Source organism: Struthio camelus, chromosome 3 (assembly GCF_040807025.1).
Source record: "Struthio camelus isolate bStrCam1 chromosome 3, bStrCam1.hap1, whole genome shotgun sequence".
Taxonomy (NCBI): Eukaryota; Metazoa; Chordata; class Aves; order Struthioniformes; family Struthionidae; genus Struthio; species Struthio camelus.
In genome coordinates this window covers 85,467,466-85,495,186 of record NC_090944.1, presented here as the reverse complement: position 1 = coordinate 85,495,186, position 27,721 = coordinate 85,467,466, and the positions used below count along the sequence as shown (strand labels likewise).

Below are 27,721 nucleotides of genomic sequence, written 5' to 3'. Positions count from 1 at the left end.
ACCCCGCCCCCCCCCCCCAAGATTTGGCAGCGGGCGGCCTGCGCCCTTCTCCGCGCGCAACTCGCTATTTAGCAGGGCCGGGTACCGACCTCCCCGGCGGCGGCGGCGGCTCCTCCATGGCGGCGGCAGCAGCAGCAGAGACCAGCGCGGCGGCGACGTCTCTCATGCATGTAGCGAAGCCGGCATGGCGGCGGATCCCAGTGTGCGGCCCGGCGCGGCCCGCTGCGGCGTTGGGGATGGAGCGGAGGAGGAAGGGGGAAGGAGGGGAGGTCTCTACCCAGCTGCGGGAATCCGGCCGCGAAGAGCCGCCCGCGCGGCCGCCATCTTGAAAACAGCCTCAGAGGGCAGGGAAGCCGGGAGCATCGCTACGGTGAGCGAGGAGGGACCAGCCAAGCCACAGGCGCTCACCCCCGCCGCCGCAACGGAGCGGGGAGGCTGGCGGCGGTGGCGGCGCGGCGCGGGGGGCGCCCGCCGCCTGCCAGCCGTGCGGAGCAGCCCGCAGGTGTGGGGCGCCTTTCCGCCCGCTGCCGCTTGTCGTGGGGGGCTGCCTCCCTCTCACGCGGCAGGGAGGTGGCGGCAGCAGCGATGAAAACGGGGCGCGCTGTGAAAATAAAGCATTTCCCGCTCAGGAACGGCCGCCAGCTAGGTGTGACCGGGGGGGGGGGGGGTGTATTTCCCCTTCGTCCTCGGGGTGGCTCCGGCTCCCAGCACGGAAAGGCAGTGCCGCAGGCCGCCCAAAATACACGGGGAGCGGGAGTGAAGAAGGAGGCGTGTTTACTGCAGCGGCAGCTGGCTCCGCAGCCGGTTTATATGAGGAGCTCTGCACACCCGAGGCGGACGAGGCTGAGGTACAGCGCGCTGCCGCCGCCCTCCGGGCTGCTCCAACGGCCGCGGGTAACGGCTCCCGCCGCCCCGGGGCGGGGGGGAGGGCAGAGGGGGCTGCCGCCCGCACAGCCCGGGCTCCTAAATTCACGGCCCGCCTGAAGGCCGGCCGTGGTGTCCCCAGCGGCAGCCGGCGGTCCATGGACAGGTGTGTGGGTTTTCCTTGTTTTGTTTTTTTTTTTTGTTTTCCTCTCTTCCCTCACAGAGGATGACTGGAAGTGGGCTAAGCGAATGCGCTACCCAAAGACAAATTGTCCAGCTTGTCACGGTGATCCCTGCTCCCCCAAGGAGCCCTTCTCAAGTCTGGACAGGTGTGTGAAACAGTTCTCTGAGACCCTGCGAGTAAGGACACCTGCACAGAACCGCAGGGAGGAAGAAAGAACAGCGTAGTATGATAAAAATACTGTAATCGGTTAATTTGCTCGTCCTTATCTGCCAGCGTTCTTACCAGGAACTTGTGGGAATACAGCTCTGCCTCACACTGCAAAATTTTGCATTTTGTTTCTTTATGTTTCCTGAGGAAGCGATGCTGATCAGATTGTGCTCACTTGCTCCCTCTCCATCAGTACCCTCACTCCTCAGGTAATTTACAAACCTGTTAGCTAATGTCAACCCTGATTCACTGTTGGTGTCGGGGTCTCAAAGATTAAGTTCCCACAAGCTCCATGAACGTTAGCAGCTGGAGATAGGAGAAAAATCTAAATTAGTGATTAATGAGACAAAGGCTGCATTATTCATCTGAACAGTTATTGGCTCTGCTTGGCCTACTTGCATGTTGATCAACCCAGTGTGTACTCCAAATACTTCAAAGATATAGCAGGTTAGAGCTGCTTTAAGGAGGGACGTGGAAGAACGAGCAGGGGCAGGAATGAATAGTTGTAGGACACAACTTTATGGAGAGGAGGAAAAAAGAAAGCAGGCTTCATTTATTCTGCTGTTCATTGTACAGCTTGTTTCGTTTTAGAAATCCAGTCATTTTAAAGCCTAGAGCAGTGTTGTCTGTCAGCTCAGAACAAGAACTGAAGCCACATTATCCACTTTGAAACACAGGGAGGAAAAATGTAATTTCCTAAACTATAACTTGGCTGGAATACCAAAGTTAACACCCTTAGAATGTTTTAAAAAAAATGCCATCACTTATTTAATTGTTATGGGTGGTGTGAGCTTAATTTTCTACATTTAAAAGAACTCTAAGTACAATGACAAATCCTGGTGTCAGTAGTGTGCTGTGCAAATGGTATATATGATGTTATTTCTGAAGAGTGAAATTTTAAACTAAGAAAGTATTGGAATCAGTGCCAGATTCTGCTTTATTCTCAGTTGCTTCATTAAATGAACTGTACAAGAAATTTACACAGATTTCTAGGCTGATTAAGTTCAGTCGTAACGTCTCTGTTCATGATATAAAATTATCTGTTTATTCATCCAAGTTTAAGAAAAGCAGTTCCTAATAATTGATTTTAGCAGGCCCTTTGAAGTAATAGATTTAAAAAAAAAAAAAAAAAAAAGCTGAAATGGAGAAAATACTGCTATTATGCAGTTATCGTCCCTATTAAATAGCATACACTAACATCTGGGACCAGATGATTAGCATTATGCAGAAAGCTAGTTCCCTGCTCTCTACAAGTCTAGAAAAAAGTTAACTGAATCATCATGATCCTGATGCAGAATCTTTACTTAAGATTACATCATATAGTGGAATAAAGCGGTGCTCAGCATGTTAACCATTTTGTGGTCAAATACAGTAGCCTGAAAACAAAAACTAGGCAAATGCACACAATACATTCCTACTGATCTGTCATCATGAACAAAACCTAGAAACCATAGATCAAGGAAGTCAGCGTTAGAAATTCTAAAGTGCCAACCTAATAAGCACATTTTTATTATCTCCATAAAAACATAAATTCTCTACATAGAAGCAAAGCTGTTTATTTCACAGTATGCACAGGTTTTTTTCAGTATGATTAAAATAATAAAGGCTCAATGTCACTGAAAAAAGCCATTGATATGCACTTATTTCAGCATTCTTTTCAGCTATGTTATGGATCGTCATCTGATACCATCTCTTCAGCTATTTGCTGGGCAGAAAAGTCTTTGTTTAGCAATCACTGTGAAATTTTTCAATTTCTTTGCTGCTTCACTCAAAATAATCACTGTAATGGTACATTAGAAGCACAAAGTTTTCATTATCTAGCAAAGCACTTCAGGTATTGTCTTTTGCCATGGACGTGAGGGCATGATAGTGTGGATGCCCAGACGTTCCAGGCATCCACGACAAAAGTTGAAATGGGGACTCTGCCACCACTTTTCATGTGAAGATGATTTATTGAGGCAAATTGGAGTCCACTGCAACCTCTCAGACAAGAGGTACAGAACAAACTGCCCTGCATTCCTCTTCCCCTTTTTCTTTAGGGCAGTCCAGCATGTTGCTTCACATTCTTGTGGTATACCACAGAGAATATGCTAATGCTACAGATAACTGGCCAAGCAAAGCAAGTTCGTAGGTTTGATACAATGACATTTCTCTGTCTGCAGTAGGCCACAGTGAGGAACTGAGCTCCTGACATGAGGGAGAAGACTGTAACAGGAGAGATTTATGGATCACCTGTAGGGAACTTGGAAGGAAAGGGAAAAAAATGAAGGAATGTATGGAGCTGATAATACGGAAAACAGCAGATGATACAGGACTGTCAGAGCCTATATAGAGGCAATATTTAGCAAATGCATCATTTAAAGAAGTACAGATATCTTACAGAAATTGACATGTATAGAATTCTTCTAATGGTTTTGTCTTCATTTAAGGAACGTCTTTTTAATTCAAAGAATCCCTGCCTGCCAGTTTGAGAGTTTGAACATATCAACAGTGCACTGGTGCATGGAAATTGGTAAATGAAATTGTCCACTCTGGCTTCACTGCTGGAACAGAGGAAAGCACAAAATGAAAACATCACAATAAATGTCTTAATCTATCTGAAAATTCAGTTATGATATTATTAATATTAATGGATTTTAGATGCCTGAGGTAGCAATTAATCATGACCCTAAAATTCGGGGTTGGGAAAAAAAAAAAAAAACAGGCAGACTTTTTTTCTATTTACTTTCTGGTTTCTGAACTTTTAGGTTGAATTTGCTTCATGTTTTCAGTTTTTTTTTCTGCAACCACATGGGATTATTTGTTCTTAGCAGATACTGAGATTGCTTAAGCATTGCTTTTTATTCCAGGAGCATGCCTTTTATTACATCAACGGTTCTAGAATTTGCAATAGAAGCATAGAGGATAGCAATAACATCTTAAAAACAAACAAAAACAATTCTTTCAAGTTGCTTTTAAAATTTCTGTTGAAACTGGACTTTAAATTTCTTTCTATTCATGGGGCATAGATTTTGTTACTCCTATATCTCCATTCCATCATGATGACTGGACAGGACTGTACATGCAACTGTGTTTTTGTCATTTGTAAAGCCTACAGCCCTTTTCTATATATACAAAAAAACTAATGAGGGAAAATAAAATTGTGCCTATGTAGGTTAATAAATATAAGTTATAAGAATATCTTTCAAATTATTTCTCCTAGTAACTGTTACAAGGCCAAACTTTTGCTTCACTTTATGAATGTGTTATCCAAAAAAAGGTTTAACTTAACTTTAATAAAGGTATTGAACACAGTTAATGAAACCAAGTAATCAAATGGTTCTGCACTGTGTACCACATTCAGAAATGTCATTCAGGACAAACTTTTTTGTAGATTTAGTTTTTCCTTCCAATAAATTATTTATTGCAATTCCACTAATAGTTGTTTAAAAGTAAAATAGTAAATTAAACACAGTCCTACCTTCAGCAGTAGACACTGGGAAGCAGTCTAGTTAAGTGTACTTGGTCTAGATTTAATTAAGAGTGCTGATGACAGAATTTTCATTTTTTCTTGGTCATAGATTAGTAATGCTCTTCTGCAATGCCACGAAGTAGTAAAACTTGAACAATACCTAAATTTAAGATCTAGAAGACTTAATCTGACAGCATGTCTTTCTTATTCCAGGGTCGAAATGAAATACCAAAACATGTTTCTACCTGGAAATATGCAGATCCTTCCATCTGTTGTTATGTTGCTTTCACAGAAGATCAAGGTTGATTTTTTTTTTTTTTTAGAAGGAAATGGAACTCAGTTTGCAGTGTGATATAACTTGAGTTTTGCCGCAATTGGTTTGAGGTGTGAACCTCTGAAAGACATTAAGGAATCACATTGTATATACCCCTGTTCAATCATCTGTTATGACAGTGATTCATCCACTTCAGGAGTTCGCATGATAGCTGCCAAAGCTTATTCAACAGCATGGTTTAACCGCCATGCTATAATAGGGAGCCACTTAGTTTGACGGAGGTAGAGTATTTCTGTCTGAACACTGTCAACTCACATGTTGCATGTCAGATCACACAAGGCTTGGTGTCATTAACTCATCGCTATTATAGGAGTATTCTTAAGTAATAGTAATATGTGGTCAGAAACATTCCTGGGGTTGCTGTCTTATCTCTTCAACTGGGTGGGTTTTTTTTTGTTGTTGTTTTTTTTACTTCCTGTCCTAAAAAGCAAACTGTGTGTAGTACTGCCTCTGCCATTATTAAAACGGCATGACCCACATATGAGAAGGGTGAACTTTGGTAGTGCCTGAAGCAGCATGATTTTACTATGTAAAAGCCTGGCCTTAGGGTTGATGCTTGTATGGATGGACATAGCTAAAATCACTGCCAAGAATTCAAAGGTACTTAGACACTGGACACAGAAGTGACTGTTCTGGAATACGCAGAGAGGGAAACTGTTTCTGAATGGATGCAGATACTGCAACAGTCAGCTACAGTAGCTCATGTCTGCCCAGGAACTTACTTTGGAACTGGGGGAAAAAAAGCCTGAACTGGATTTAGCGCTACTTGAACTTAGTTACCAACACCAGAGTTGGTTGTTTAAAGCTAGCTTGGCTCCTGTTAAATCATGCTATAATTCTTTCTCAGATTTTATCATAGACATATTCAGTGACCAGACATAAGACATCTATGAATAGGACCAAGTTCACTGCAGTGCTTGTCTATATGCTAAGACTTTTGTGTTCAGTCTAGTAATAGCCCATTTTCAAAGAGGCTCCATCAAAAAATTGTAGCCCATCCCCTGAAACCATATCTTTTGTAGACCGAATGCATATCCAGCTGTTCTCTGGCTGTGCCTGACAGTGCAATTTAGTGCATTACTCCAGGCAGCACTCCATGCTTTCATTCATCTTGCAAGTTTGAACACATGCTCATATCTGAAGTTTTAAACAAATGCTATTTATTTTCATCAGCCAAAAAGTTCTCGAGTGTTTCTTTTAAAATACCTGGTTGTGTATTTGAGGTTCTTTCTGTATCTGCCTTACACCAGCTGCATTATCCCAGTACAAAACAGCTGTGAGATCTGTATCAAACTTCCCTGCCTGGGGATATCTTCTACGGCTCCTGTCCATCTCTCCTCCTTCCAATAGACCTGGTTTTTCCTGCAGCTGAGCTGCTATGTTTGTGTGCCCCAGCATTTTGGAGCTGTCGCAACAGATGTGTGCGGCTGTAAGCAGCCATGAGAAAATGTTATTTTTCCATTTTATTGTTAGTTGTCATCCTTGCAAACATTTAAATACACATCACTTCATTTATAAGATAGGTATGCTGAAATGAATGGGGCAACCCTGGGAGAATAGTTACCCGTATATATAAATGTTTATAGGTTCCATTTCATGCTTCTGTTTTGAATCACCTGGAATAATTTATCACCCAATGCTTCACAACTTGAGTCCGTCTTTCTTGATTTAATCCTGTTGCTGGCTCAGTTCTGGTGAACAGCAATAAGAACTGAGGTATTCCCCATTTGTCTCTACGTCCCCTAACTAGAGGATAACAAATTAGTAACTCATTCTACAACTGTCAGTTGTCTCAAATTCTGCAGTGTTTCAGGTTTTATCTTACATTTTCATCTCTACCCACTCTTTACCCAAAAAAAGCTGTTACCTCGTTACAAACAGAGCTATTTTCATCCTTCTGAATGCTTACAGAGTTTATACAATATGAAACAGTCTAAAGAGATGAATTACCTGTCATTGTAGCTTATGTAAATGTATTGAGAGCTTTTTATCCTCTTCATTCAAGTCTTACTGGCTTCTGTCATTATGTCTGTAACCGTTTTGTATGTCCTCATGTACTCTTCCTCATAGGTACTGGTGCTTATTTTAAGGTGCTTCCATGCTAGGAAACATAACACAGCACTTAAAATAACAATTGAATGTTGTGAGCTAATCTGCCTTCCTCGCAGCAGTACTCTCTCCATTTTCGCCAGCTGAGGAATCTGGTTTATGACCCTTGTATTAGGGAGCTGAGAGGTTTGTGACTTTTTGCTGAACAGCTAGAGGAGACATAGCCTTCATGCAGTTAGCGCTTCCATAAGCCAATTCAGAAGGTGTCATGGATGTTAGTTATGAAGGACACTACTTCTGAAACCTTTCTAGCAAAAAAGAATAGAGAACCGTAAGGGTCAGTGCTCTGAAAGAGCTATGAAAACCAAGCTTAAGCTCCAAGCTTAACAGCTCCTTCACCCATTTCTTCACCCCTTCACCCTTTTTTCTCTTCCCTCCCCAAGCAAAATGCATATATCCTATATGATTTTGGAGAGTCTCTTTTCCCTATCCATTTTGCATCATGGAGTCCATACATCCTTTTACAAAGAATGACGAGCACCACAGATCTGCAGGTATCACACAGCATTTGGCTGGCCTATTTGGTACCTCTCACTGAGATTAGAGATTCTCAGGATCTCTGTGTACATTATAAATACATACTGCTTGTTGACCAAGTGATAAATTGTGAGACGATGTGTTAAGCCTACCCATTTGCTTGACTGACACCTACTCTGTCCTGCTACCTGTCTCCTCCAGGACAGATTTCTGAATTTTGAAGCTCAAAACAACTTTTAAGAAGCTCCTACTTATTTCAAACAAAAACTTGTTTGCCAAGTTTTGGGAGGTTGTCCTTCTTTCCCTGAAAGTGGAATTTCTTCTGACTGCAAATGAGTCATTGACTCAAGGCCTGAAATAGGCACCATAAACTCTATTCCAGCAAAAACCCAAGACCACTATCTGATGATTGCACAGAGCTAGGAACAGCAAATGTATGCTATGTGACAGGGAAGTTCCCCAGAATTCCAGTGGGACATTCCGCAATTATTTCTTGATATGAGGTTCCCAAAATATCTCACTTTAAACTTGTGGCACTCCTGAATAAGAAATAACCTATCTTTTTGTCACTCTAATCTCAGGTGCTAACTTAATTTACATATCAGTTTGATATATAGTTCTGTCTCTGAACCCTAGTCTCTCATTTCACTTCTCTTTTTTTCTTAGAATTGAAATAACAAAACTGTAAGGCTTGTTTTCTCAGAATAAGGTAAGTACTTTCTCTACTAGATGAGAGGCATAGGTATCTAAGCCCTTTTCTTCCTTGCCCGCTTAAGCAGCTCTTTGCTCATCTGGGCTTCAAGAATGTTAGTCATGAGACCCTCCGAGGTTGTTTTGGGAGGCTTGTGTCTGTTTGGGGCTGAGGGGACTACTAAGTAGCATGTTAACTGAATGAGCTAACCATTCCTATGATCCCAGAAGCATAGAGGGTTGCATTAAAACAAAGAAAAAAAATAGTCCCCGTGATCTAAACTGTTGTGTGCAAGATCCGTAACATATATGGACTCTCTGTGGCAGTTTCAAAGTTTAGTGGAATTTATTCAGTACAACCTTCATACACCTGTGAGTAATACAATGATGCTTTATCAACCCTATTCATGCTCATAGCCTGTCTGGAACCCACCTTCAGCTAGTCTACATTTTGACTTTTCATAAGGATAGAAATAGCTTGAATTAGCATGGGTTAGAACAGGGAGCAATACCAAGCTGGATATCTAAAACATGACCAAAATTACTGAAACGTCATGTGAATTCTAACTTCAGATTTCCCATCTTTTCATCATTGAATTCACAGCTATAATATTTCAGCATTGACATGTATATCTTTCATCTTGCTATTTTGAATTCAACCGCACATTAGCCAAGATAAAAAACTCCATCTATTTAACCAGTGACTCTGTCAAGATGGAGTATTAATATTTACAGTAAAATTCAAGGGATAAAATTATACCTGAACAAATGTTTTTGTCACATCCGCTTTTCTTCTGGGGCTGCAGAAGCTTCTTATGGAGCTTTGGGGAAGTTTGTAGTTAGTTGCAATGAGCACAAATTCTACCCCAGCCACACCTTCTTCTGCCATCCTACTTTCTCTCTCCCCACTTGCTTGAATAACGCTACATGTGTCTACAAAAGTTGCAGGGGCTACACAGAACCAGCCAAACTACTTCTGTACATGACTTGAAAAGTTTTACCTTTTGAGGGTGTAGAGTTTTAGATCTTCCTCATAATCCTACTATCGCATATATGGCATATCAGTTCTTTATTTTTAAGTTGTTGACTGGAAAATGTATCGTAGAAAAATTAAATAAAACCTACTTTGACTATACTGACTATCACAAACATGCGAATTAGATTTCAAAAGCATCATGGTTACAAGGGTAAAAGGAAGAGAAATTTTGGACAAATTTGAAAATTACTAGTAGATTTTATTTTAATATAACTGTCTTTTACTACTATAGCAATGGGTTTAGAGAAAGTGTTCTGGTTACTGTTATGAGAGGGTGCATCACTTTTTCCTAGGTTCATAATTTTCCAAAACACTTCACAATGAACCAATACTTTCCAGGTTCGAGCCCCATCCAAAAAAGGGTTTTGTCAGAATTTGGACAAAATGCATTTAACGGTTCGGAATCTCAGGCATGTCCTTTCATTGCTGAGGAAAAAAATTACAGATTGTTTTTCTTTTTTCCTACAAAGAAAGATATGAAAAACCTCAGTGACGTGACACTCAAATATTTCAGGTGAAGAAGATCTTCATAATGAAATCTTAAAAAAATTGTTTGCAGATATGTATATGTAATTCACGTGAAAATTCACCTCAGTGGAAGGCCGCTGCAGTTACTGCTTTGCAGTCGCTGGCACGCTAATGCTCAGTGAAGAGCAGAGTATCGGAGAAATAATTATTTCTTGTGCATCTGCAAAAGGAAAGTTGAATAACATAATCTGAGACAGAAGTGTCAGCTAACAAATATTCAATGTTTATACTGTTCTGGTTTAAAAGATGAAGATAAGTTTACTATTATCTTTATGGTTCTCCAGTTAGTCTCATCTCTATATGACAATCGTATCACTGATTGACTATGTTTTGCTTGAGATAAAAAAACAGAGAAGGTTTTTAAAGTAGCGTCACTGATCTTCAACCAATTTTTATGTTAAAATACTATGTAACCCAAAGATAATTTCTGTAATTTTATTGTTTTTCTTAGCACAGTGAATGCTTTTGAAAAACAATGAGGTTTTTTTTGGAGATGGATGATATCAGCACCTTTGGGTGGTGGATTTTGCTCTGACTGTGAGGATACAATGCACTTTGTTTTTTTAATTAAAAAGTAGCTGTTTTAAGTATAGATTGCACTTTGAAGTCCTTCTGTTCCACAGTTCTAATGGAACATTGTTCTCAGCTCTAGTGATAAGGTCGATAGTCAGAAATACAGACAGAGACAACAAAATTTTGTTTGTTCTTGTTTATAACCAGGGAAAATAATATGAAATACTGCATTGTGGTACAGTGGGATGACCTTATTGAAGGTGAGAATCTGTCATTGCCCAGTTCCTACTCTCCCACAGGCTGCATGCTGTGGCATATTCAAACCCTATTTCTGTTGCATATCAGTAGGTATTGCGTAGTCTAGGAGAGAAATTTTCTTCACCCTTAACCCCAGCAGAGACACTTGCCAGTCAGCCCTACTACTTGGACTAGACATTGAGACACTAACATAAAACATACTGAAATCAGTTAAAAGACTACAGCTTTTTAATGATACATGCATGTCGCAGTACACAGGAAAAGCACACTCATTCTTTCGGTAGTGCTGGAGAAGGACTGCTGACTCGAGCTGGCGCCTTGACCTCTTAGAGGCGTTCAGTATGGTCAGTTACAAAACTTTACTACACGTGTTACGTAACTGTAACCTGCCTGCATGAGATCATGGAGTTATTTATCTTCTAACTCACTCTTTAGATGGACGCTAGCATATGAACCCATCTGTCTGAGGCTGTCACTCTTGTTTTTGCTTAGGCGTATATGAATGCTCAGAATTCTATAAGCTGTGAAAGGTGACTTTAATACATATTATATATCTAAAGGATCAGTTATGGTTAGTATAAGAATAGGAATGTTAATCCTTTATCTCTAGTTTTAAAATTTCAAGATTAATACTTGAATTAATATTTTTGCATTAAAAATATACCATTTGCACATTTATAAAACACCTCAAAATGACGGTCCAGTTCTGGGCTCCATAGTACAATAAAGATGCGGACATAACTGGAGTGAGTCCAGTGAAGGACCACAAAAACAATTAAGGGCTTGGAGCATCTGTCGTATGAGGAAGGGCTGAGAGAGCTGGAACTGTTCAGTCTGGAGAAGAGAAGGCCCAGGGGGATCTGATCAACGTGTATAAATATCTGATAGTGAGGAAGTAGGGAAGACAGAGCCAGAGTCTTCTCAGTGAAAGGACAGGAGGCAGTGGGCATCTAACACAGGAAATTCCATTTAAACATAAGAAAAAGCTTTTTTACTGTGAGGGTGATCCAATGCTAGAACAGGTTGCCCAGAGAGGCTGAGAACTCACCATCCTTGGAGATACTCGAACCCAACTGGACACAGCCTGAGCAGCCTGCTCTGATTGACCCTGCTTTGTGCAGGGGGGTTGGACTAGATTATTTCCAGAGGTCCCTTACAACCTCAGCGATTACGTGACTAATTTTAAAACATACTTTGGAATTAAAAGCAAACTCTTAATACAGAAAGATTACTGGGAAATACAACTGTTTAAAAGCACACAACAACACAAAAGTCATATAATTATTTTCCATTTTGTCACAAATTGTGTTTTTTTAATTAATTTATGAATAGATAATAACTACAAGTAAGAATTAAATTATTCTGAAGTATATCATTCATGCTGCTGTTCAGTAGCCACTTCTTTTCCATATTCAATTGGTAAGAAGCTGCACCAAAACTGTTTATAGGGATCTAAGGACAGCTTTGTGAGAAAATCCTTTCCCCCTCCTCTGCAAAGCTATGTCATTTCTTACTGATGAAGTTTTGCAGTCAGGCTAACCATACTGACATTTTTTTATATTTTATTTTTGGGCTGTAGGCTAAGTGTTTTAAGAAAGTTTTAAAGAATAATTAACATTAGCAGTGTATTTTGCCTTTCTATTTTGCCTTTGCACTTGAATTGATTCAAAATACTGATATTCAAATTCTATAAATTATAAACCATTGCATTTTACATGGCAAATAAATCAAGCCTGCCATTATATGGACGTGATCTCCTTTAGTGCTAGGCATAAAGTGCACGTGACACCCTTATTCCTTTGTACGTAGCCAAATTCTGAAAATTTTAGACTCCTCTGATTTTAACAGTTCTTTTCCCTGTTTGAGTTTTGCCCAGCAAAGAAATGAATTGGCTATGTGCTATTCCCTTTTCATGGCACTGCACCTCAGCTGAGCTTTCTGATAAATTTTTAGTAACCCACTGCCAGGACTGGAAATCAGTCCGTAAGTACATTGCGGGGAAATTATCTAAAATCTATTTATATTGTCAGTGTTTTTCAATGTTACATTTCATGCTACACTTATTATAGCTATTCCAAATCTTCTTATCTTATCCACCACAGTCTGCCAACAAGAGAGGTTGCAGAAGAGGATTTTACTGTATATGGATCTCTCTTCTTGGAGTAACTAGCTCACATGGACTTCAGAAACGGAAGTTTTGCCTTCCTCATCACTTGTCTAAAAAGGGTAAGGGCGAGCTATCAAAATTACTCTCTGATGCAATCCAATGAGTATGAGTCTCCTAGAAAGCTGGAAGCTGTAGATGTCACAATCACAGCTTGTAGATTTAGCATGACAGACTCCAGTTTTTTTCTGAGCTCTAAGGACAAATGATCCTCATTTGAATAGAAAAGATTCAGAAAGAAATAACAAGCACCAAGCCTTTTAAATATGCCATTGAGTCCTATTTGGTTATTGGTATTTTGATCTACAGCTCAGTAACTGTCAGTGTACTGACAAGTTTTCTTCACAGAACACTATTTGAAAGTTTCAGTGCAAATCAGAAATTATAATCTGATTACTAGCTAGAGATCCACAGAGCCTTCTATGCATGCATAAATAAGAGGAGTCGACATGAAACAGTTGCACTCATATTGGTGGCCAGAGTTCTGGCAGCTAATTTTGAAAATGTGGCCCTTTACATATAACGGTAATCAGAAAGATACTCTTTAAGTGTACAATGTCTGTATTCAGAGCCACATAAAGAATCAGCTGGGTTACCTGTTGGGCACAGTGTTACAAAGCAGGTCTGCTAGGTTTCTTAATCTGCCTCTTTTGAACATATTTGATACCTAGCTTCTTTATTTTAATTTAGCAATATAAGACTACTGTTGTATAATATGGATGGGGGGAAATTAAGAAATATCGTTAAATAAATACAAAAACAGTCACAACAGGGCACATGCAGGTGTGATATTAAATGGTGGGTCATGTTAGTAAACACGGTTACATGCAGAAGAGTTAGAATGGACGGAACAGCCAAAACGAGGGTATTGTAGGTGCTGCTTTTATAGTTTAACTTGAGCCTTATTCTAACCTGGTCTATGTGTTGATTTAACAATGTGTTGATTGGATAGAATTTATCCACCGTTGTTTCAAAGTGATGAAGTTTACCTCAAAAATAACTAATTGAGATTAATTTTCTTTTATTTATTATGATGTGTATTTGAACAATATCTCACCTCTGAACAATGTTTGATTTTTCTGCTTCTACGTTCTTGGATTGCGTGGTACTTTGTTCCAAAGCTTTCTCACTCAGAGCGATCTTCATCTCTGTAGGAGCTGCCTTAAAAAAGTTTTCTCGGTGTATCAAATTGGATGTAAACTGGCAGAACTATAAGTACAGCTCCAGCAGTGCTTATGAGTATAATCAAATCTCTTCCTAATGCGGCATAAAACTGTAATTAGGTGTGCATATTTTACCAGCATAACCAAACTGATAATGGAACTGCTACTGGCATAATAGCGGACACTCATCATTAGCTTACTGCAAAATTTTCATTTGTTTGACATACAAGTAGGAGAAAAGTTTATTCTGATCAATAAAAAAGATCAGTTTAGGGGCTTGAAATTTGCATTTTTTGCCAAGTGCAAGGCACTTTCTGTTGAATAGCCTGCACAGTTTAGTTGTTGAATGCTCATCCAGCTGTGTGCTTCATCTGCCAAATATATTATCAGAGCAGTACACAGATTCCTTGGATATAAACAAAAACCTGGATGTTCTCCTCCCCACCACTAAAAACCCTTACTACTCAAGGTTCATATCTCTTTGAAGTGCTAGATAAGGAAATAAGTTTTTCTAAACCCCTGGCCTCTGTCGAGGTGAGAAAGATTATTAATGCTAAGATTTTTCAGTCTAGTTCAAGATCTCTAAACCAAGCTGGCTTGTTTTGCCTTGTTCATGTGAAATGCGAAGGCACAGAGGGAACTGTGGTGCTCAGTGTCTCTGAACATCTTTGCAAGAGTATGTAGGTATGCATTTAATCTTGCATTTGATAGGGCTCAACGTTAAAGGAAAACACTGACAAAATCAAAGAACTGCAAGTTTAGCAGTGACCTGGCAAGAAATCCCTGTGGCTTTGCAGCAGGATGAGGTCATAGCAGATGGCCAGCCATATCCTCGGCCAGCTCATTTTTGCGGCAGGCCTCCTTGATCCCAATCTGCAGAGTCCTGACCTGTCACGTGCCTGAAAGGGAATTGCACTTCAGAGTTTCTGCTTTTCTCTTGCCTGAGTGCTCTGTCCCCTTACATCCATGTGTGGTAGCACAGTGCATGGCACATACTGACTTGATTTTGAAATTATTGTGAAGCGGGGCATAACCATACTACATGCTGTTGGTATCTGCAAGGGTAAAGGGAATAGACAACGTGGCCAGGGAGGTGCTTTGCCTCTGGGTTAGACTTCACCATTCAGCTACGGGAAGATAATTGTCCCCTAGAAGAAATTCTTTAGGGACTCAGGTTCTTTCCCCCCAGCTCTCCAGTACAGTTGAAAGAGTTTTCAAGTTACACCTGTTTAGGGAAGGTGTAACCTCTGACTTGGGCTGCCTGGCTGGCTCAACAAGCAGGAACGGGTCAGGGTGATGCAAGCCCTGCCCATGCCCTTCCCTGTGAGACAATTTGTTCCCTCGTAAGCGCCAAGCAAACTGCAGTATTTAGGGGTGGGGGTGGTGGGGGAAGAATATAAAAGAGGCACACAGTCGTCTTTGTGAGCTTCAAAAGTGACCTGGCATCATTACAGCATTTTTACAAAAATATATTTTGTTAATTTATGCGGGCCAGAGGATACCTGTATAAGGCAACACAGGAAATTCAAGAGAGCAAGTAGAAGATATAATAGGTATTCAGTGAATGACTACTGAACTGATAATCAAATATTATGGTGCTAGAATAAGTTTGTTAATTTTAAGGAAAGAACAATTGAGAGTGTTGCAATAGAAAAGGACACTGAAAGTATTTTACAGCAGGGGAGGCTTCCTAATCTGTAATATTGAAAAGGGCAATATGTTCCCCTTGTATTGAATAAGTTTTTGAGCTGTTTCCAGGGAAAATATAACAGTGAATAAAATGCACTTCACCCACAAAAATATATTCTTAGGTATTCTTAGAAATGAAACAGTCACCAACTCTTATATGAAAATGATTGCTTAGAAATGGACCCTTTCGAGGGAAAGAGGACAATAAGCCGTTCTTGCAGGAGGTATCAGTTGCGAGCAATACTGGCCAAGTTTAAAATTTATTGGAGAACAGGAGCTGAGGATGTACGATATCATATTAGGCTTAAGGTTACAACTGGACAAGCAATAAATTATTTTCATTTCACTGGACAAAGTTAACTCCTTGTCCTGTTTATGAGCTGCCCATTAACAGCTTTTAAAATTGCAAGACAAGACACTCTCCCAAATGCATCACGAATCAGAATGACTTATACAAAACATTCCTCAAACAAGTTTAAGCTAATGCCTATTGCAAGTTTTCCCTGGAGTATTTGACATATGTGCTATGATATTTATGTTCTACGTGACATTCCCGATACGTTTATGCATGAGCAAACACCTCACTCGGAAGATATTGCTGCTGTTCTGCAGTGGGATGACTCATGTCAGCCCTGTATAGTGAGGCAGTGTGCTCCTATTACATCAAAGTTCTGAAACCATGGGAAGATGGGAGGTGAGTGGTGTCTCAGGTGTGTGCTGCTCTCTCTATTTACTGGTGACATTCCCTTTTTTGACAGAAGGAGGTTTCAGTTAACAGTTTGTTATATACTTTTGGCAGATAAGCAAAGAAAGACCGTTCTTGAAGAGAGTACAAATGTATGCAAGAATTCTATTTTACACTATTTCCAAGATTACCACCAATTTCAGGGCATTAGGAAAAATTATTTAAGTCCCAGCTCCTGGAGCCATGTGAAATAAAAGCAAATATAAATTCAGATTAAATTTCTGTCTTCAATTTTAAAGTAAGAGGCTTGAAGACAGGATCCAAAAGTATTCGAAAGGTTCAGTAAGTAAAACAAATAGTCAGCAAATAGAAAGTATCCACGTACTTAGGCCAGCCTCCTAATTCTGGGGGCCTGAATCATGACTTCTGAATGCTAGGGTTAGCAATTCTGTTTTTAGCAGTGACCAAAACGTCCAAAAATAGCTTCTAACTATTTGAGCAGCTATATTTATGCTTGGTAAAAGCCATGCTAAGCTGTTAAAAAAAGAAACCCAAACCTTGGCAGTCAGCAGAGCATGTCCACAAAGATCAATATGCATCATTGCCTCCTGAATTTGAAGTTCTCTACTATTGCCTTTCCACAGTGATAGAGATTGACAGGAGCTGCTCTGAAGAACTTTACTTGTTCTGTCAGTCTTCTTTTAGATCTGATGCATAAAACCACAGCAGACAAATTGATTGAACCTCCAAAAGAGTAGGTTCAGTAGGCATAACATTTATTTGCTTTTAGAGTGAAAATATGCGATCTGATAAGTTACATTAGTGGAAAACTGAGCAAAGTGTTCCTGATAAAATACAGACAAGCCTTATCCAGTTATCTGCATTTCCTACTCATTTGCCCCTGCTCTGATTTATTTGTTGATCTTATCCACCTACATATGTTTTATCTTTTAGACAGTTGGTTCTATGGGACAGAAACCATCACTTTCCATATTTTTTAAAATACGTCAGTGAATAACCTGGCTGGCCCTTTTGACTTGCTATATTTTAAGTGTTAAATAAATAATAATTTTGGTCAATTCCTAGTCAGAATGTTATGTGCACAGCTATAATAGGAAGTACACAAAGTAGTAAAAATCAGTCCTTTCAGGCCTCTATCTAGGAGAGTTTCTCATTCCAGAATGCAGGGTTTGAAAGCTGATATCTAGAGTAGTGCAAGTAGGTTTTATTTTATACCATCTGTGCTTTCTGACACCTAAATGTATTTTAGATGCAAATTTAGATACTTCTGCAAGGAAAATTAAGGCTATTATGTTTAAAATGTTTCCTTGTTCTGTGTTGGCAGACTCAGAGCTGTAGAAACTCCTTAAAGCTCCAAATGTCCAAATGCTAGATGTAGGTACTTTAATTAACTGTCCAGAATCAGAGCCTAGCTGATCTTTACTCAGAGAAGGAACCAGCTTTTTCACATCTTAATTTGGTCTGCACAACTGCCGGTCACAGCCGCAGTTCCTTAGAGCACCAGCAGTTCCCTATGTGCTAGTCAAGAAGAGCAGGACATACCACAGGTATGTCTTTCTTTGTATTGGCCAGTACAAAAAACAAAAAAAAAAAACAAAATAAAACCCTGAAAGCAAAAAAGAAAACCATGAGAAGAGAATGTATGTAATGCTAACCAAAACTGGGAGCTTCTGTGATAGAGGGTATTTCTCATAAATAAAACAGAGCAATACTGCAATACACTAACCTTTATGCAAGCCTGTACTTGAATGATTGCCTTGAAGATACCGTGAGGGAAATTTTTCTGTATCTCCTATTGATTTTCAAGTAAGTTATTCTGCCTATAATTTCTGTATGTCCTTCCTTTCTAAAACTTGTCTCATATTGTCATTGTGGTGCAAAATCACACATTGTGTTATTTGAGCTATTTACTGCTAGCTGTACATTTCTTTTCTTGAGATAATTATAAGAAGTTAAGATAATTATATCTTAACCTGTAAGAATATAAGTTACATACACCTTTGTCAGGTATGTTTGTCAAATATACTAGCATATGCATTCCTGGTAATGAATCTAAAGTTTAGAGGAGTTAAAACTATGCCAAAGGTTTTTTGGATGACTGTACACTTTGCCAAATATAGCCAGCTGTGTGATAAGATGCGTTGATAGCATCTGCATGTCAGATTCTCTCACATTATTCAACAGAGGTTAACTTAACTTTAATTTAAAACATCTGATTTTCACCTAATGTCCTTAAGGAGTCAGCTGCTGTTCTCCTAGGTTGTATGGGAGATTTGATCGTATAATCACTCCATTTTTCACCATTTGCATATCAGTGAGAGAAGAGTTAGGACACAATGCTCAGTAATTTAACCAGTTACTGTCAGAAATCACAAATTCTGTGTAAGATGTTATCAGAAATATGCAGGGTAGATGCTGCATGTAACAATGCAATATGATCTGCCACAGCACTAGTTGTTCTACATCAGTTCCTCTGAAGATTGTCTGTCACCTGAGAAGCAGCACTTTCTATGCACCTTCTATACCTTCCCTGTGGGACAGCAAGCTGTCTCAGCAACAAGACATTGAAAAGCAAACAGGCCTAAGGCCCACAAGAAACAGAAGAGCAGTACAACCCTATATATATCTATATAGAGAGATTCTAACTATAAATCCTAACTGTAGTCGACATTCACACCATCTGCCTGGGGAACCACCCTTTCAAGACTACCCACATAATTAATGGTAATAACTTTCCAGTTGAGTTCTTTATGTCTTTGCAGAAATCACTGAGTTCTTTCGTAGCCCTGTCTGATAGTGTCCCAAGTTATCTCTCCAGAGATGATCAAGATCATCTGAGCCTAATTTCTCAGATGCAAGGCTGAGCAGGATTTTCCAAAATGGCCAACAAATATGTGACAGAGAGCTAACTGATGTCATATAAATGAGAGACTCAAGACAGGTCCGGAGTATTGTGGAAGCAGATGTAGCACTCCAGATGTGGTTTGTTTTTTTTTTTTTGCAAAATACCTAGCTGTCTTTTTTGTATTTTCTGTACCTTTGTCAGTTTATAGAAGAAAAAAAAAAAACTTTTATTAATGGTAACAGTAAAAATGCTACTCGCTTGCCTCATGAAATGCTTTAGTGAAATGCAAAACCCACAAGCTCTTCCAGAGGATTTAAAAAATGTGATTATAATAACACACAGTCTGTTTGCCAGTCTAGCTTCCAACCCTGTACCAAGCAGGAAAAGTCACAGTAGACGTAAGCATGGAAAAAAATACGTAAAAGGTCCTTGCTAGTATTACATTTGTGCATATGTAGGGACAAGGATGACAATTAGTCAAATGCCCTGAACACTCAATTTCTCCATTGAGAGAAAGTATGTTCACAGTTTTTTTCTCTACAAAGACGCCTCTTAGCTTGGATTCTTTCCTATGATGGTGAATGCCAACTTGTTCTGGAAAGAACAGGAAGGAATTTAAAAGGACGTGAAACTGAAAGGACTTCTGGACAGATGGGCGTTTATAACAAAAGAAAGTTTGCATTATGTAGAGAAGCTGAGCTTCTTACTTCAATACAGTATGTATGCAAGATCCGTAAATACATTTTTGTTAAATATTTTCCTTTACTTGTAATGCCCTTCTCATGTCTTAAGTGACTCCTACCTGTGAAAGTAAAATAGCTAATAGAATGGCAAGAGGACGCCCTCATAGAAACTATGATGTGGCTTTTTTTCTGCACTAAGACCATATGACATGCAGAGGCCAACTGAAAGTGTAAAAGACTCCTTTGCAGATCTTGATATTAGGCAAGTGGTTTGCACCATTTGTTTTTATTGACTGACTGTTAGGCCTCTTGATTCCCTGCCTCGTTGTTCTTTACCATTTAGCCCTGCAGAGGAATGTCCTGAGGCAGAATCTGTACAAGGGGCACATACAAAACAAAAGGATATCCTTGCCTGTACGTGAAACAGATGGGCTTATTGGTTCATTTATTCCACTGAACTTCTTCTGAGCTGTCTGGCAGGCTCTGAGAGCTGAAGCTGTAGGCTCAGGCCAAGAGAAGTTACGCCTTTTTCCATTTCTATCCAAACCCATTTCATGGCAAAGCCAAGCCATTTCCTCAGACTGTTATCTTGATCCAAATAAAAGCCAGGCTTGCTGTATCTTTGCTGAATACACCACTGGAAGTGATTTACTGCTTGACTCCTTTACACTCAGCTGTCTTTTTGGGTAGAGGGTGCCAGCCGCGGCACTCCAGCCAGCTCGGCGCCCTCTTAGGTGGCTCAGTCTGAGTGGCTCAGCCTGGCATTCACAGGACATGATGGGGTAGAAGCTCAGGGACTGGCAGCAGCAGGGAAACCAAGTAGAGACGATTTACAGAGAGACTGGAGACTGCTCCTTCCCAGACTGGTCTGCAGGCAGAGGCAAGACTGAACAGAGGTGACTCACTGAGGTGACTCACAGGTGATCTGTGACTCCTCTGAGGCAGCTCACCTCTAGATGCTCTTCTGGCCAGAGTTATTACAGATGACAAGCTGAGTAAAACAGCCAGTGTGGGGCATTACACAGTGTTGGTGAGAGCAGAGCTATGGTGTTTTGTTTGGAGTTGCAGAGACTTCACCTCCCTTGCCCTTTGGCAGTGTGGAGCGGGTTGCTTATTGCCCCAGGAGCTTGGTAGCACAAGCCACCCTGCCATCTTCTAGAGGGCACTTCTGGCAGCAAGTCATCCTGGTTAAACTGTACATGCAGCCTGAGCCAAGCCCTCAGATTTTGTATTTGAGGAAATGAGCAGTGCTCACGAATCAGTTTTGGTGCCACTGCTATGCAGTGAGAGGTGTTGGAACTAACTAGTAACATCTTTAGCCATCAGTGGATGGCTTCATCCATATCACTCTGTTATTCACATAGCCAGGAACTGCAGGCACTGACTGTAACTTTAGTCATGTCTGTTGCCACAGCAAACCACATCATTTTGTCACTTCTGTTGCCGTAGCCATTTCAATCTGCTTTGTAAAGAGAAGTCTGGTGAACTGTTATGATGAGCTAGATTAAAAGATTATCATCCCCACTGTTTGCTACTGCAGCACAGCTCTAGTGCTTTTACTGTTCACCTGGCCTGTTCTTTAACGTGATTTGGAGGAGAGAACAAGTAAACCTGATAATGGTAGAATGTGGAGGGATGGGGAAACAGTATAGAAAGAGTGGGGTGATAATGTGGGCTCAGGGACAGCTGAAACAGTTTATCTAAATCAGACTAGAGACACCTATTTTCTTTGGAAACAGCAGTAAGGGTTTTAAATGTTACCATTTCCTAGCTATCCCATCCCTTACAGCACCTATCTTGTACAGTGTCTTTCTGTTGGAGATTTCTGCCCATCTAACTGAACTTCATTAACAGATTAATTGCCTGAATGCAAGGCTGTGAGGTTAGACTCAGCCACAGCAGATGAGGGCTTTTAAACTGAGTGAAGCAACTTTGCACAGAGGCTGGTGTGTAGTGCTCATATGGTACTCTGCTTTTTTAGGGTCATGACAGAGCAGAGGACTGGAGGCAACTGGTCAAATATAGGCAATAATATCTTCAACATTCAAAGCTGTTTGTTCTGTGAACATCGAGACCTCCTGTTTGTCACTTTAAATTCCAGATGATCTGAACTTTTCTATGTACTTGTAAAAAGAATACTTTAGTATATAATCACAGTAGTTTTCTAGAGGCAAAATGTGTTTTAAATGTTTTTGTGGATATAGAATGATTTTGTGTATTTTGCTCATATGTCTCTGAATTTTCAAATTTGCACATATTAGATGCAAAACCCAGAAAAGCTGCAGTAAACAATCACATTGGACTTATTTGGTTGTTCTTGCAAGCGTGCTGCTCTTAAAATACAGAAAATATTAAGTTCTTACTGCATTGTAATATGCTTGGTCTATTAGCTTTGTGTTAGTACCTGTACATTAGGTAGGAATTCAGTTTTTAGGCACTTAAACCAATTTCTCTGAGATACAGAGGATACAGTGAAATTTTCAGATGGTCCAGTCTAATTGCTTATTCTCACCTGTAGGATAACAAATATAGTGCCCAAATACCAGGGCACAAAAAAAGAGAGAAGCAAAAGTGTAGCCTAATTTCCCCTAAGAAACAAGTCCTAGCCTATTCTAGCCTAAAACACCTCCTCAAATGCACCACACCATTGGGGCTTCATAGATTAGGAAGTCATGAACAACTAGAAAATCACATTTCTTGACCAGAAGAGGAGAGCTCACATTCTACTGACAACACAGAGATTCTGTTATTTTTAGATAAATTAAACTCAGTCCTACAGTAACCTGGATAATATTATGCAAGCTAGGTATTTAAGATACCACCCTCCCACCCCAGTTGTCAAAGGCATAGTTTCTTCAAACTAGGAAAATTACTCAGCTCCATGTGCACCAATAGGTACAACCTGTATTACAATCCCTTGGCTGGGGTAAGGATTTTAGGGCAGTTTTCCATTAGGTAACAGCTGACTTTTCTGAACCAAAAGCTTTCAGTAGTAATATGTCTTGAGGCTTGTTCATAACTTACTTACATAACCGTAACATTTAGCATGTAAGGAATGCTTTTCATTTTTAAAGCTGTTAACAAGCACAGACTCAAGCCCAGACTCACTACCAGCAACATGAGGAAGGAGACAGGCATGTGTTGTCACCCTCATTTTACTCACAGGGAACTTGAGCGCTGCTATACCCAAAGTGGGTCATACACTTTGATTAAGTGTTCAGGATTTAGGATGCCATTCCCCAGCCTGTGGCCGCTGTCTCCTGCAGGCTCTCAGTTTGGGGGTGCCTGCAGAGGGCAGCAGCTGCTTTCTTCCTCCTCCTGTCTGCAGAGATCTCCTTTCTCCTTCCAACTGAAGTGGAAAGGGAGGCAGCATGGAGGTTGCGTGGTCATCTGTATGGCACTAAGCCTTGGGTCCAGATCGTAGCTGGGAGATCTCATAGTAATGCTAATCATGATGAAAGTTAATGAGAGAGAACTGTTTTGAATGTGGCATCTTGTATGACAAAACAAAAAAAGAGCTATCAAAATAAAAAAGAGCTATCAAAATAAATCATTGAAAAACCTAGGCAAGAGTAAAATCTAAAGAAAGCAAAATGCAAAAGTTTAAAGAAAGCTTTTCTACTTTCTCTAAATGTAATGGCTTCTGTGCCGTTGCGCTGTGCTGAATGTATGCTGGGGTCCACTGGCTTGGGTAGAATGGCAAGGAGTAAGAAACAGTGCAGTAATAGCAGAAACAGAATCAATGTTAGCAAATGCATTCGCTTTGGAAAACAACTGAATACTGCGATACTGCGAACGCTGTACCTACTGTCTATTACATCACTCCCCGAGACTGTTATCCTACTCCTTTTTCACAGTCATTGCAGTATTTTTCTCAGTAGAGAACTGTGAAACATCAGGTATCAGAGGAAAAAAATGCAAAGTAGCAAAGGGAGTAACCTGTGTATGTGTATATGATGGAATTGTGATGTGTAGTTACTCATATTTCATGGCTAACATGACCTGCTAGTGGCTACCTAACAAATCAGCCCAAGAACATCTACAGTTGCGTACTGAAATCAGTTTTCCTCCCCTAATAAACCAAGTTTAAAATGGAAGCTGTGTGTCTAATTTTCCATTTACTTGCCTATCATTTCCTTTGGTGTTTCCTACACTCCTTTTCCTTCAAGATTCTGTAACTCAATTCTAAAATAAACACACTAAATAATGAAAGGCCTGACTGGAAGTCTGCTGAGGCTATTGGAAGTAGTTTCTTGCTGCTGGCTTCAGGTCTATGGTCTTTGGATAAACAGAGTGCAGAAACTACCTATAGTCAGACTATTCTGATTAATCTCTTAGGTGGTCTCCTTAACAATGCATAGAAGAGTTAGGTTATGTAACAAAAGGCTCATCCCTACCAACACAAAGGAGCACAGAGACACAATGGCAGGTGGGGAATCCCAGTAACCTAGGCAGAGGAAAGGAGCCCCTGCCCTGGCTCCTCCTGGGGACTCTCCCAGGAGAGCCATCAGTCCCACAGTTATTAGAGATCTCTGCACCTAATCAGTGCAGTCTGGCCTGCCTTCTCATTAAACTCAATTTCTCACTATTTTCCTGCATGAGGGCCTCTCTATTCTATGTACAGGTGTGTATACAGAGATCTACATGCAAACAACTGCAGCTCGGCTGTGGGGCATAAGAGCCCATGTGTCTGGGGTGCCAGCAATTGGAGAGACCAGAGGGCATGCATATTGTGTGTGGGTGTGTGATTGCTAGCACATATCAAGCTGGTCAGTCAATGTGACTGACCAATAAACCCCTACACTGGAAGAAGACTCAGAGGAGATGGGCAAGAGCGAGGTGCCCATGAAGCTCAGGAATAATGTAGGGTGTGAGTCATTAACCACAGCTGTGGCACAGAAAATTGACTTTATCTCAACATAAAGGGGACTGGAGAGTGGCCTTTGTTTTAAATAAACAGCTATGTCGTTTGAGCAGATCAAATGACTACACCCTTGGGATTTGTTGCCCAGATGCCATCAGCTGGCAAGACCTGGGGATCGAAGGGCTACTTTCTGGGTAGACTGAGTATCTAGGGTTAGTTACTGAGGGATGCAAATTTTGCGTGTGTGTGTGTGTGTGTGTGTGTGTGTGTGTGTGTGTGTGTGTATGTATATATGTGCGTAAATGTATATGTACATTTTCCACTGATGGGCTTCCATCCTGATCAGCCAGAGAGGCAAGCAGGATGAGGCCAATAGCGTTGTTTATGTTTGCACGAGTGCTGTGTTTACTGTCTGTGTTGATCTGTGTGGCCAGCCGTATATATACATACCTACATACATATTATACATGTGTATATATATGCATATATATATGCATGTATGTATTGTATGTATGCAGATAGGTAGGTAGGTGGGTATTTAGGGGAGGGCACCTATTGGGAATACATGTTCAGTGTCATTACTGGCTGGATCTGGGAATATGGAACTACAGCAGCTTCACCTCTATCAGGCTACCGAATTTGGCAACGCCTAACAAAAAGCATATACATGTGTGTTCAAAGTTAGTAAAACAAAACTGAATAATTTCTTCTACTGATAAACTTTTTTGAATCTACCTCTTTCTCTGTTATATGCCTGATTATATGCTTCATGTTTTCAATTTGCTATTATTGTTGGGATCTTTATAGAGTCAGATTTTTTCAGACAGTTTTAAGAATTGATAAAATTAGTTTGAGACCCTCAAATACATGTCATTTAATTAAAATCCTTTTTTTCCTAAAATGTGTTTGCATATTAAATAAAATTCTAATGCACCTTTTCTCTTTGGTGGGAACTTGGCCTAGGTACCGGCACCTTCTGGTTCAAACTTGCGTGAAAGTTTTATTTTTGGCCTGACTTTTTCATAGTACTTTATAGCATTTTCATAGCATAGGTCAAAGTTTTGCACCTTCCAGGTGAGGATGGATTTAATACAAAGCTGTTCTGAGCATTTCTCATTTTAACAATCCATTATTTTCCTAGGGAGAGAAAGAGTGTCAGTGATTTAGTTATATGGCTTCCAAACTGCAAGATACAAGTCCTTGAATTTTCTGCACTTTATCTTTCTTGCTATTGCCATTTAGTTTATTGTTGAAGGCTAGCTTGGATTAGCAGGACACTATTAGTTTTATGTGAGTAGTCCAGCTCTGGAAATGATGGTTACAGTTCTCTGCAGCATTTCTGAGACTCTGTAAATGAAAATAGCTGTGTCTGAAAGTCTCTCTCAGGGCTTCATATGTAACTTCTCCATGGCACATCTCTCTTCTCTTTCCATCAACACTGACATTTCAATCTTGAATCATTTTTCCTTTTCCTCTCTCATCCTTCTCATTATTTCTAGAAGGGAGAAAGAAGTAGAGGAAAAAGAGGAGGGCCTGGAATCAAGTTTCCATATATATTAGCTCAGTGGAATGGGCAAGGAAATAGCAAAGTAGTTGTAAATTAACTCAGTTAATAAGCAAATACCTCCTGCCTGTGTGCAACAGTGTAGTTGTTAGCATCTTTATTGTTCTGAATCTTATGTTGTTATATCTTATTTCCAAGTAAAATATCATAAGCAGCGCTGTCAGTCATGCTCAGAATAGCACATAGTTTTTTAGAAAACTTAAACAGAAATGTAGTAAGATCAAAGGATGGGTTGGATCAGCAAAAATTCAGTCTCCATGCTTTCCATGCCTGCTTTATCCTCCATCCTTCTGACTGATCTGAAGACCAAATGAAATTCAGTGGCAAGAAATGCTTCTGTACTGTCTTGTGCCAGAATTGATATATGATTTCAGATCACATCTTTACTTACACTTCATGTCTTTTTGCTGCCTAAGAACAGAAAACTGGCTCACATGTTTGTTATATAATGCTCAGTTAATTGCAACCACGGTATAATATTATAAATTGTAGGCACACCAATTGGAAGGCACATTGAAAGTGTATGTACTTTATTCTCATTTTTGCTTTCACCTCCAGGAAATGAAAGTAGTTTGTGGAGAAGGAAGAGATTTACACTGCTGTTACACATTCTTAAACTGTACTTCAGTGATCAGCAACAGATACATTGAGCTTGATATTGAAGTGCTGTAAGTAAGAAAAGGGTATGACTGTTGAAATTAAAGAGTATCAATGGAAGTGAGTGGTATCTGTGCTAATGCAGTACTTGTGCAACCTTAAATAGTGAGATCTCCTGTTTCTTTGAAAGAAGATGTTCTCACCCCATATAGACTTCCCATGCTGCTTGCTATGGAAAAGACATGAACATGTCCGTGTGTGTATGCTTCCACTGGAAAAAAATGTACCTTGGATTTTATCTTTTCGTCCTCTGGCTTCATTATTGAAAGAGGTGTTGTGAGGATTTCATACAGATGTATGTCATTTCTCAGTTTAGCATGTACCTTTTACCTAGAGTAAAAGAATAGATAAAAAGAACAGCTGAGATAGGTGTCCTATACATGACTATCTGGCTCAAGACATCTTGAAACATAGATAAACTGAATTTGTCCACCTCAGAGATGAGGATAAAATGAATTGCTGTGTATAAGTAAACTTAGTCTTGCAGCGGCAATGATCCTTCAGAATGCCATGGTACCCAAACAATAGCTCCAGTTCCTGGCAGCAATGGTTTATTGGCTGTGTTGACCTTGTCGCAGCTGAGCACATGTGTCTGGCCACTCTGGAGCAGCGTAATCTGGTAAGCTGGGGGAAAAGGAGGAGAGAGAGAGGCAGAAATCATGATCATGGCTCACTTGCTTACAGGCAATCTTGGGGCCCAGAGCTCCCTAGGGAACATGTTATCTTGGAAGAATT

The 27,721-nt window shown here is 40.2% G+C and overlaps 2 protein-coding genes across 12 annotated transcripts in view; one reads left to right on the top strand and one right to left on the bottom strand.

Moving 5' to 3' along the window:
• The window catches only part of MAP3K4 (mitogen-activated protein kinase kinase kinase 4), a 79,807-nt gene extending 79,466 nt beyond the window's left edge, over positions 1-341 (bottom strand). For all 9 annotated transcript variants that reach the window (XR_011140274.1, XR_011140275.1, XR_011140276.1 and 6 more), the window contains exon 1: positions 90-341. Coding sequence is in view for 6 of the 9 variants with exons in the window: in XM_068938894.1 (XP_068794995.1) it covers positions 90-166 (77 nt within the window). In the remaining 3 variants the exon portion in view is untranslated. The remainder of the gene's footprint in view (positions 1-89) is intronic.
• Positions 185-27,226, top strand: LOC138066781 (uncharacterized). Of its 3 annotated transcripts, XM_068938908.1 has the most exons (5): positions 185-370; positions 630-894; positions 1,088-1,193; positions 3,685-3,767; positions 4,105-4,381. In XM_068938908.1, the coding sequence occupies exons 1-5, from the start codon at positions 185-187 to the stop codon at positions 4,134-4,136; spliced, it is 672 nt and encodes a 223-aa protein (XP_068795009.1). In that variant the 3' UTR covers positions 4,137-4,381. The 3 variants fall into 3 exon arrangements, 1 of the variants encoding a protein (XP_068795009.1); XR_011140277.1 differs by lacking the exons at positions 185-370; positions 3,685-3,767; positions 4,105-4,381 and adding exons at positions 12,754-12,877; positions 26,888-27,226 and having other exon boundaries at positions 535-1,193; XR_011140278.1 differs by lacking the exons at positions 185-370; positions 3,685-3,767; positions 4,105-4,381 and adding exons at positions 12,754-12,877; positions 21,883-24,010 and having other exon boundaries at positions 535-1,193.
• The last annotated feature ends 495 nt before the right edge of the window (positions 27,227-27,721 follow it).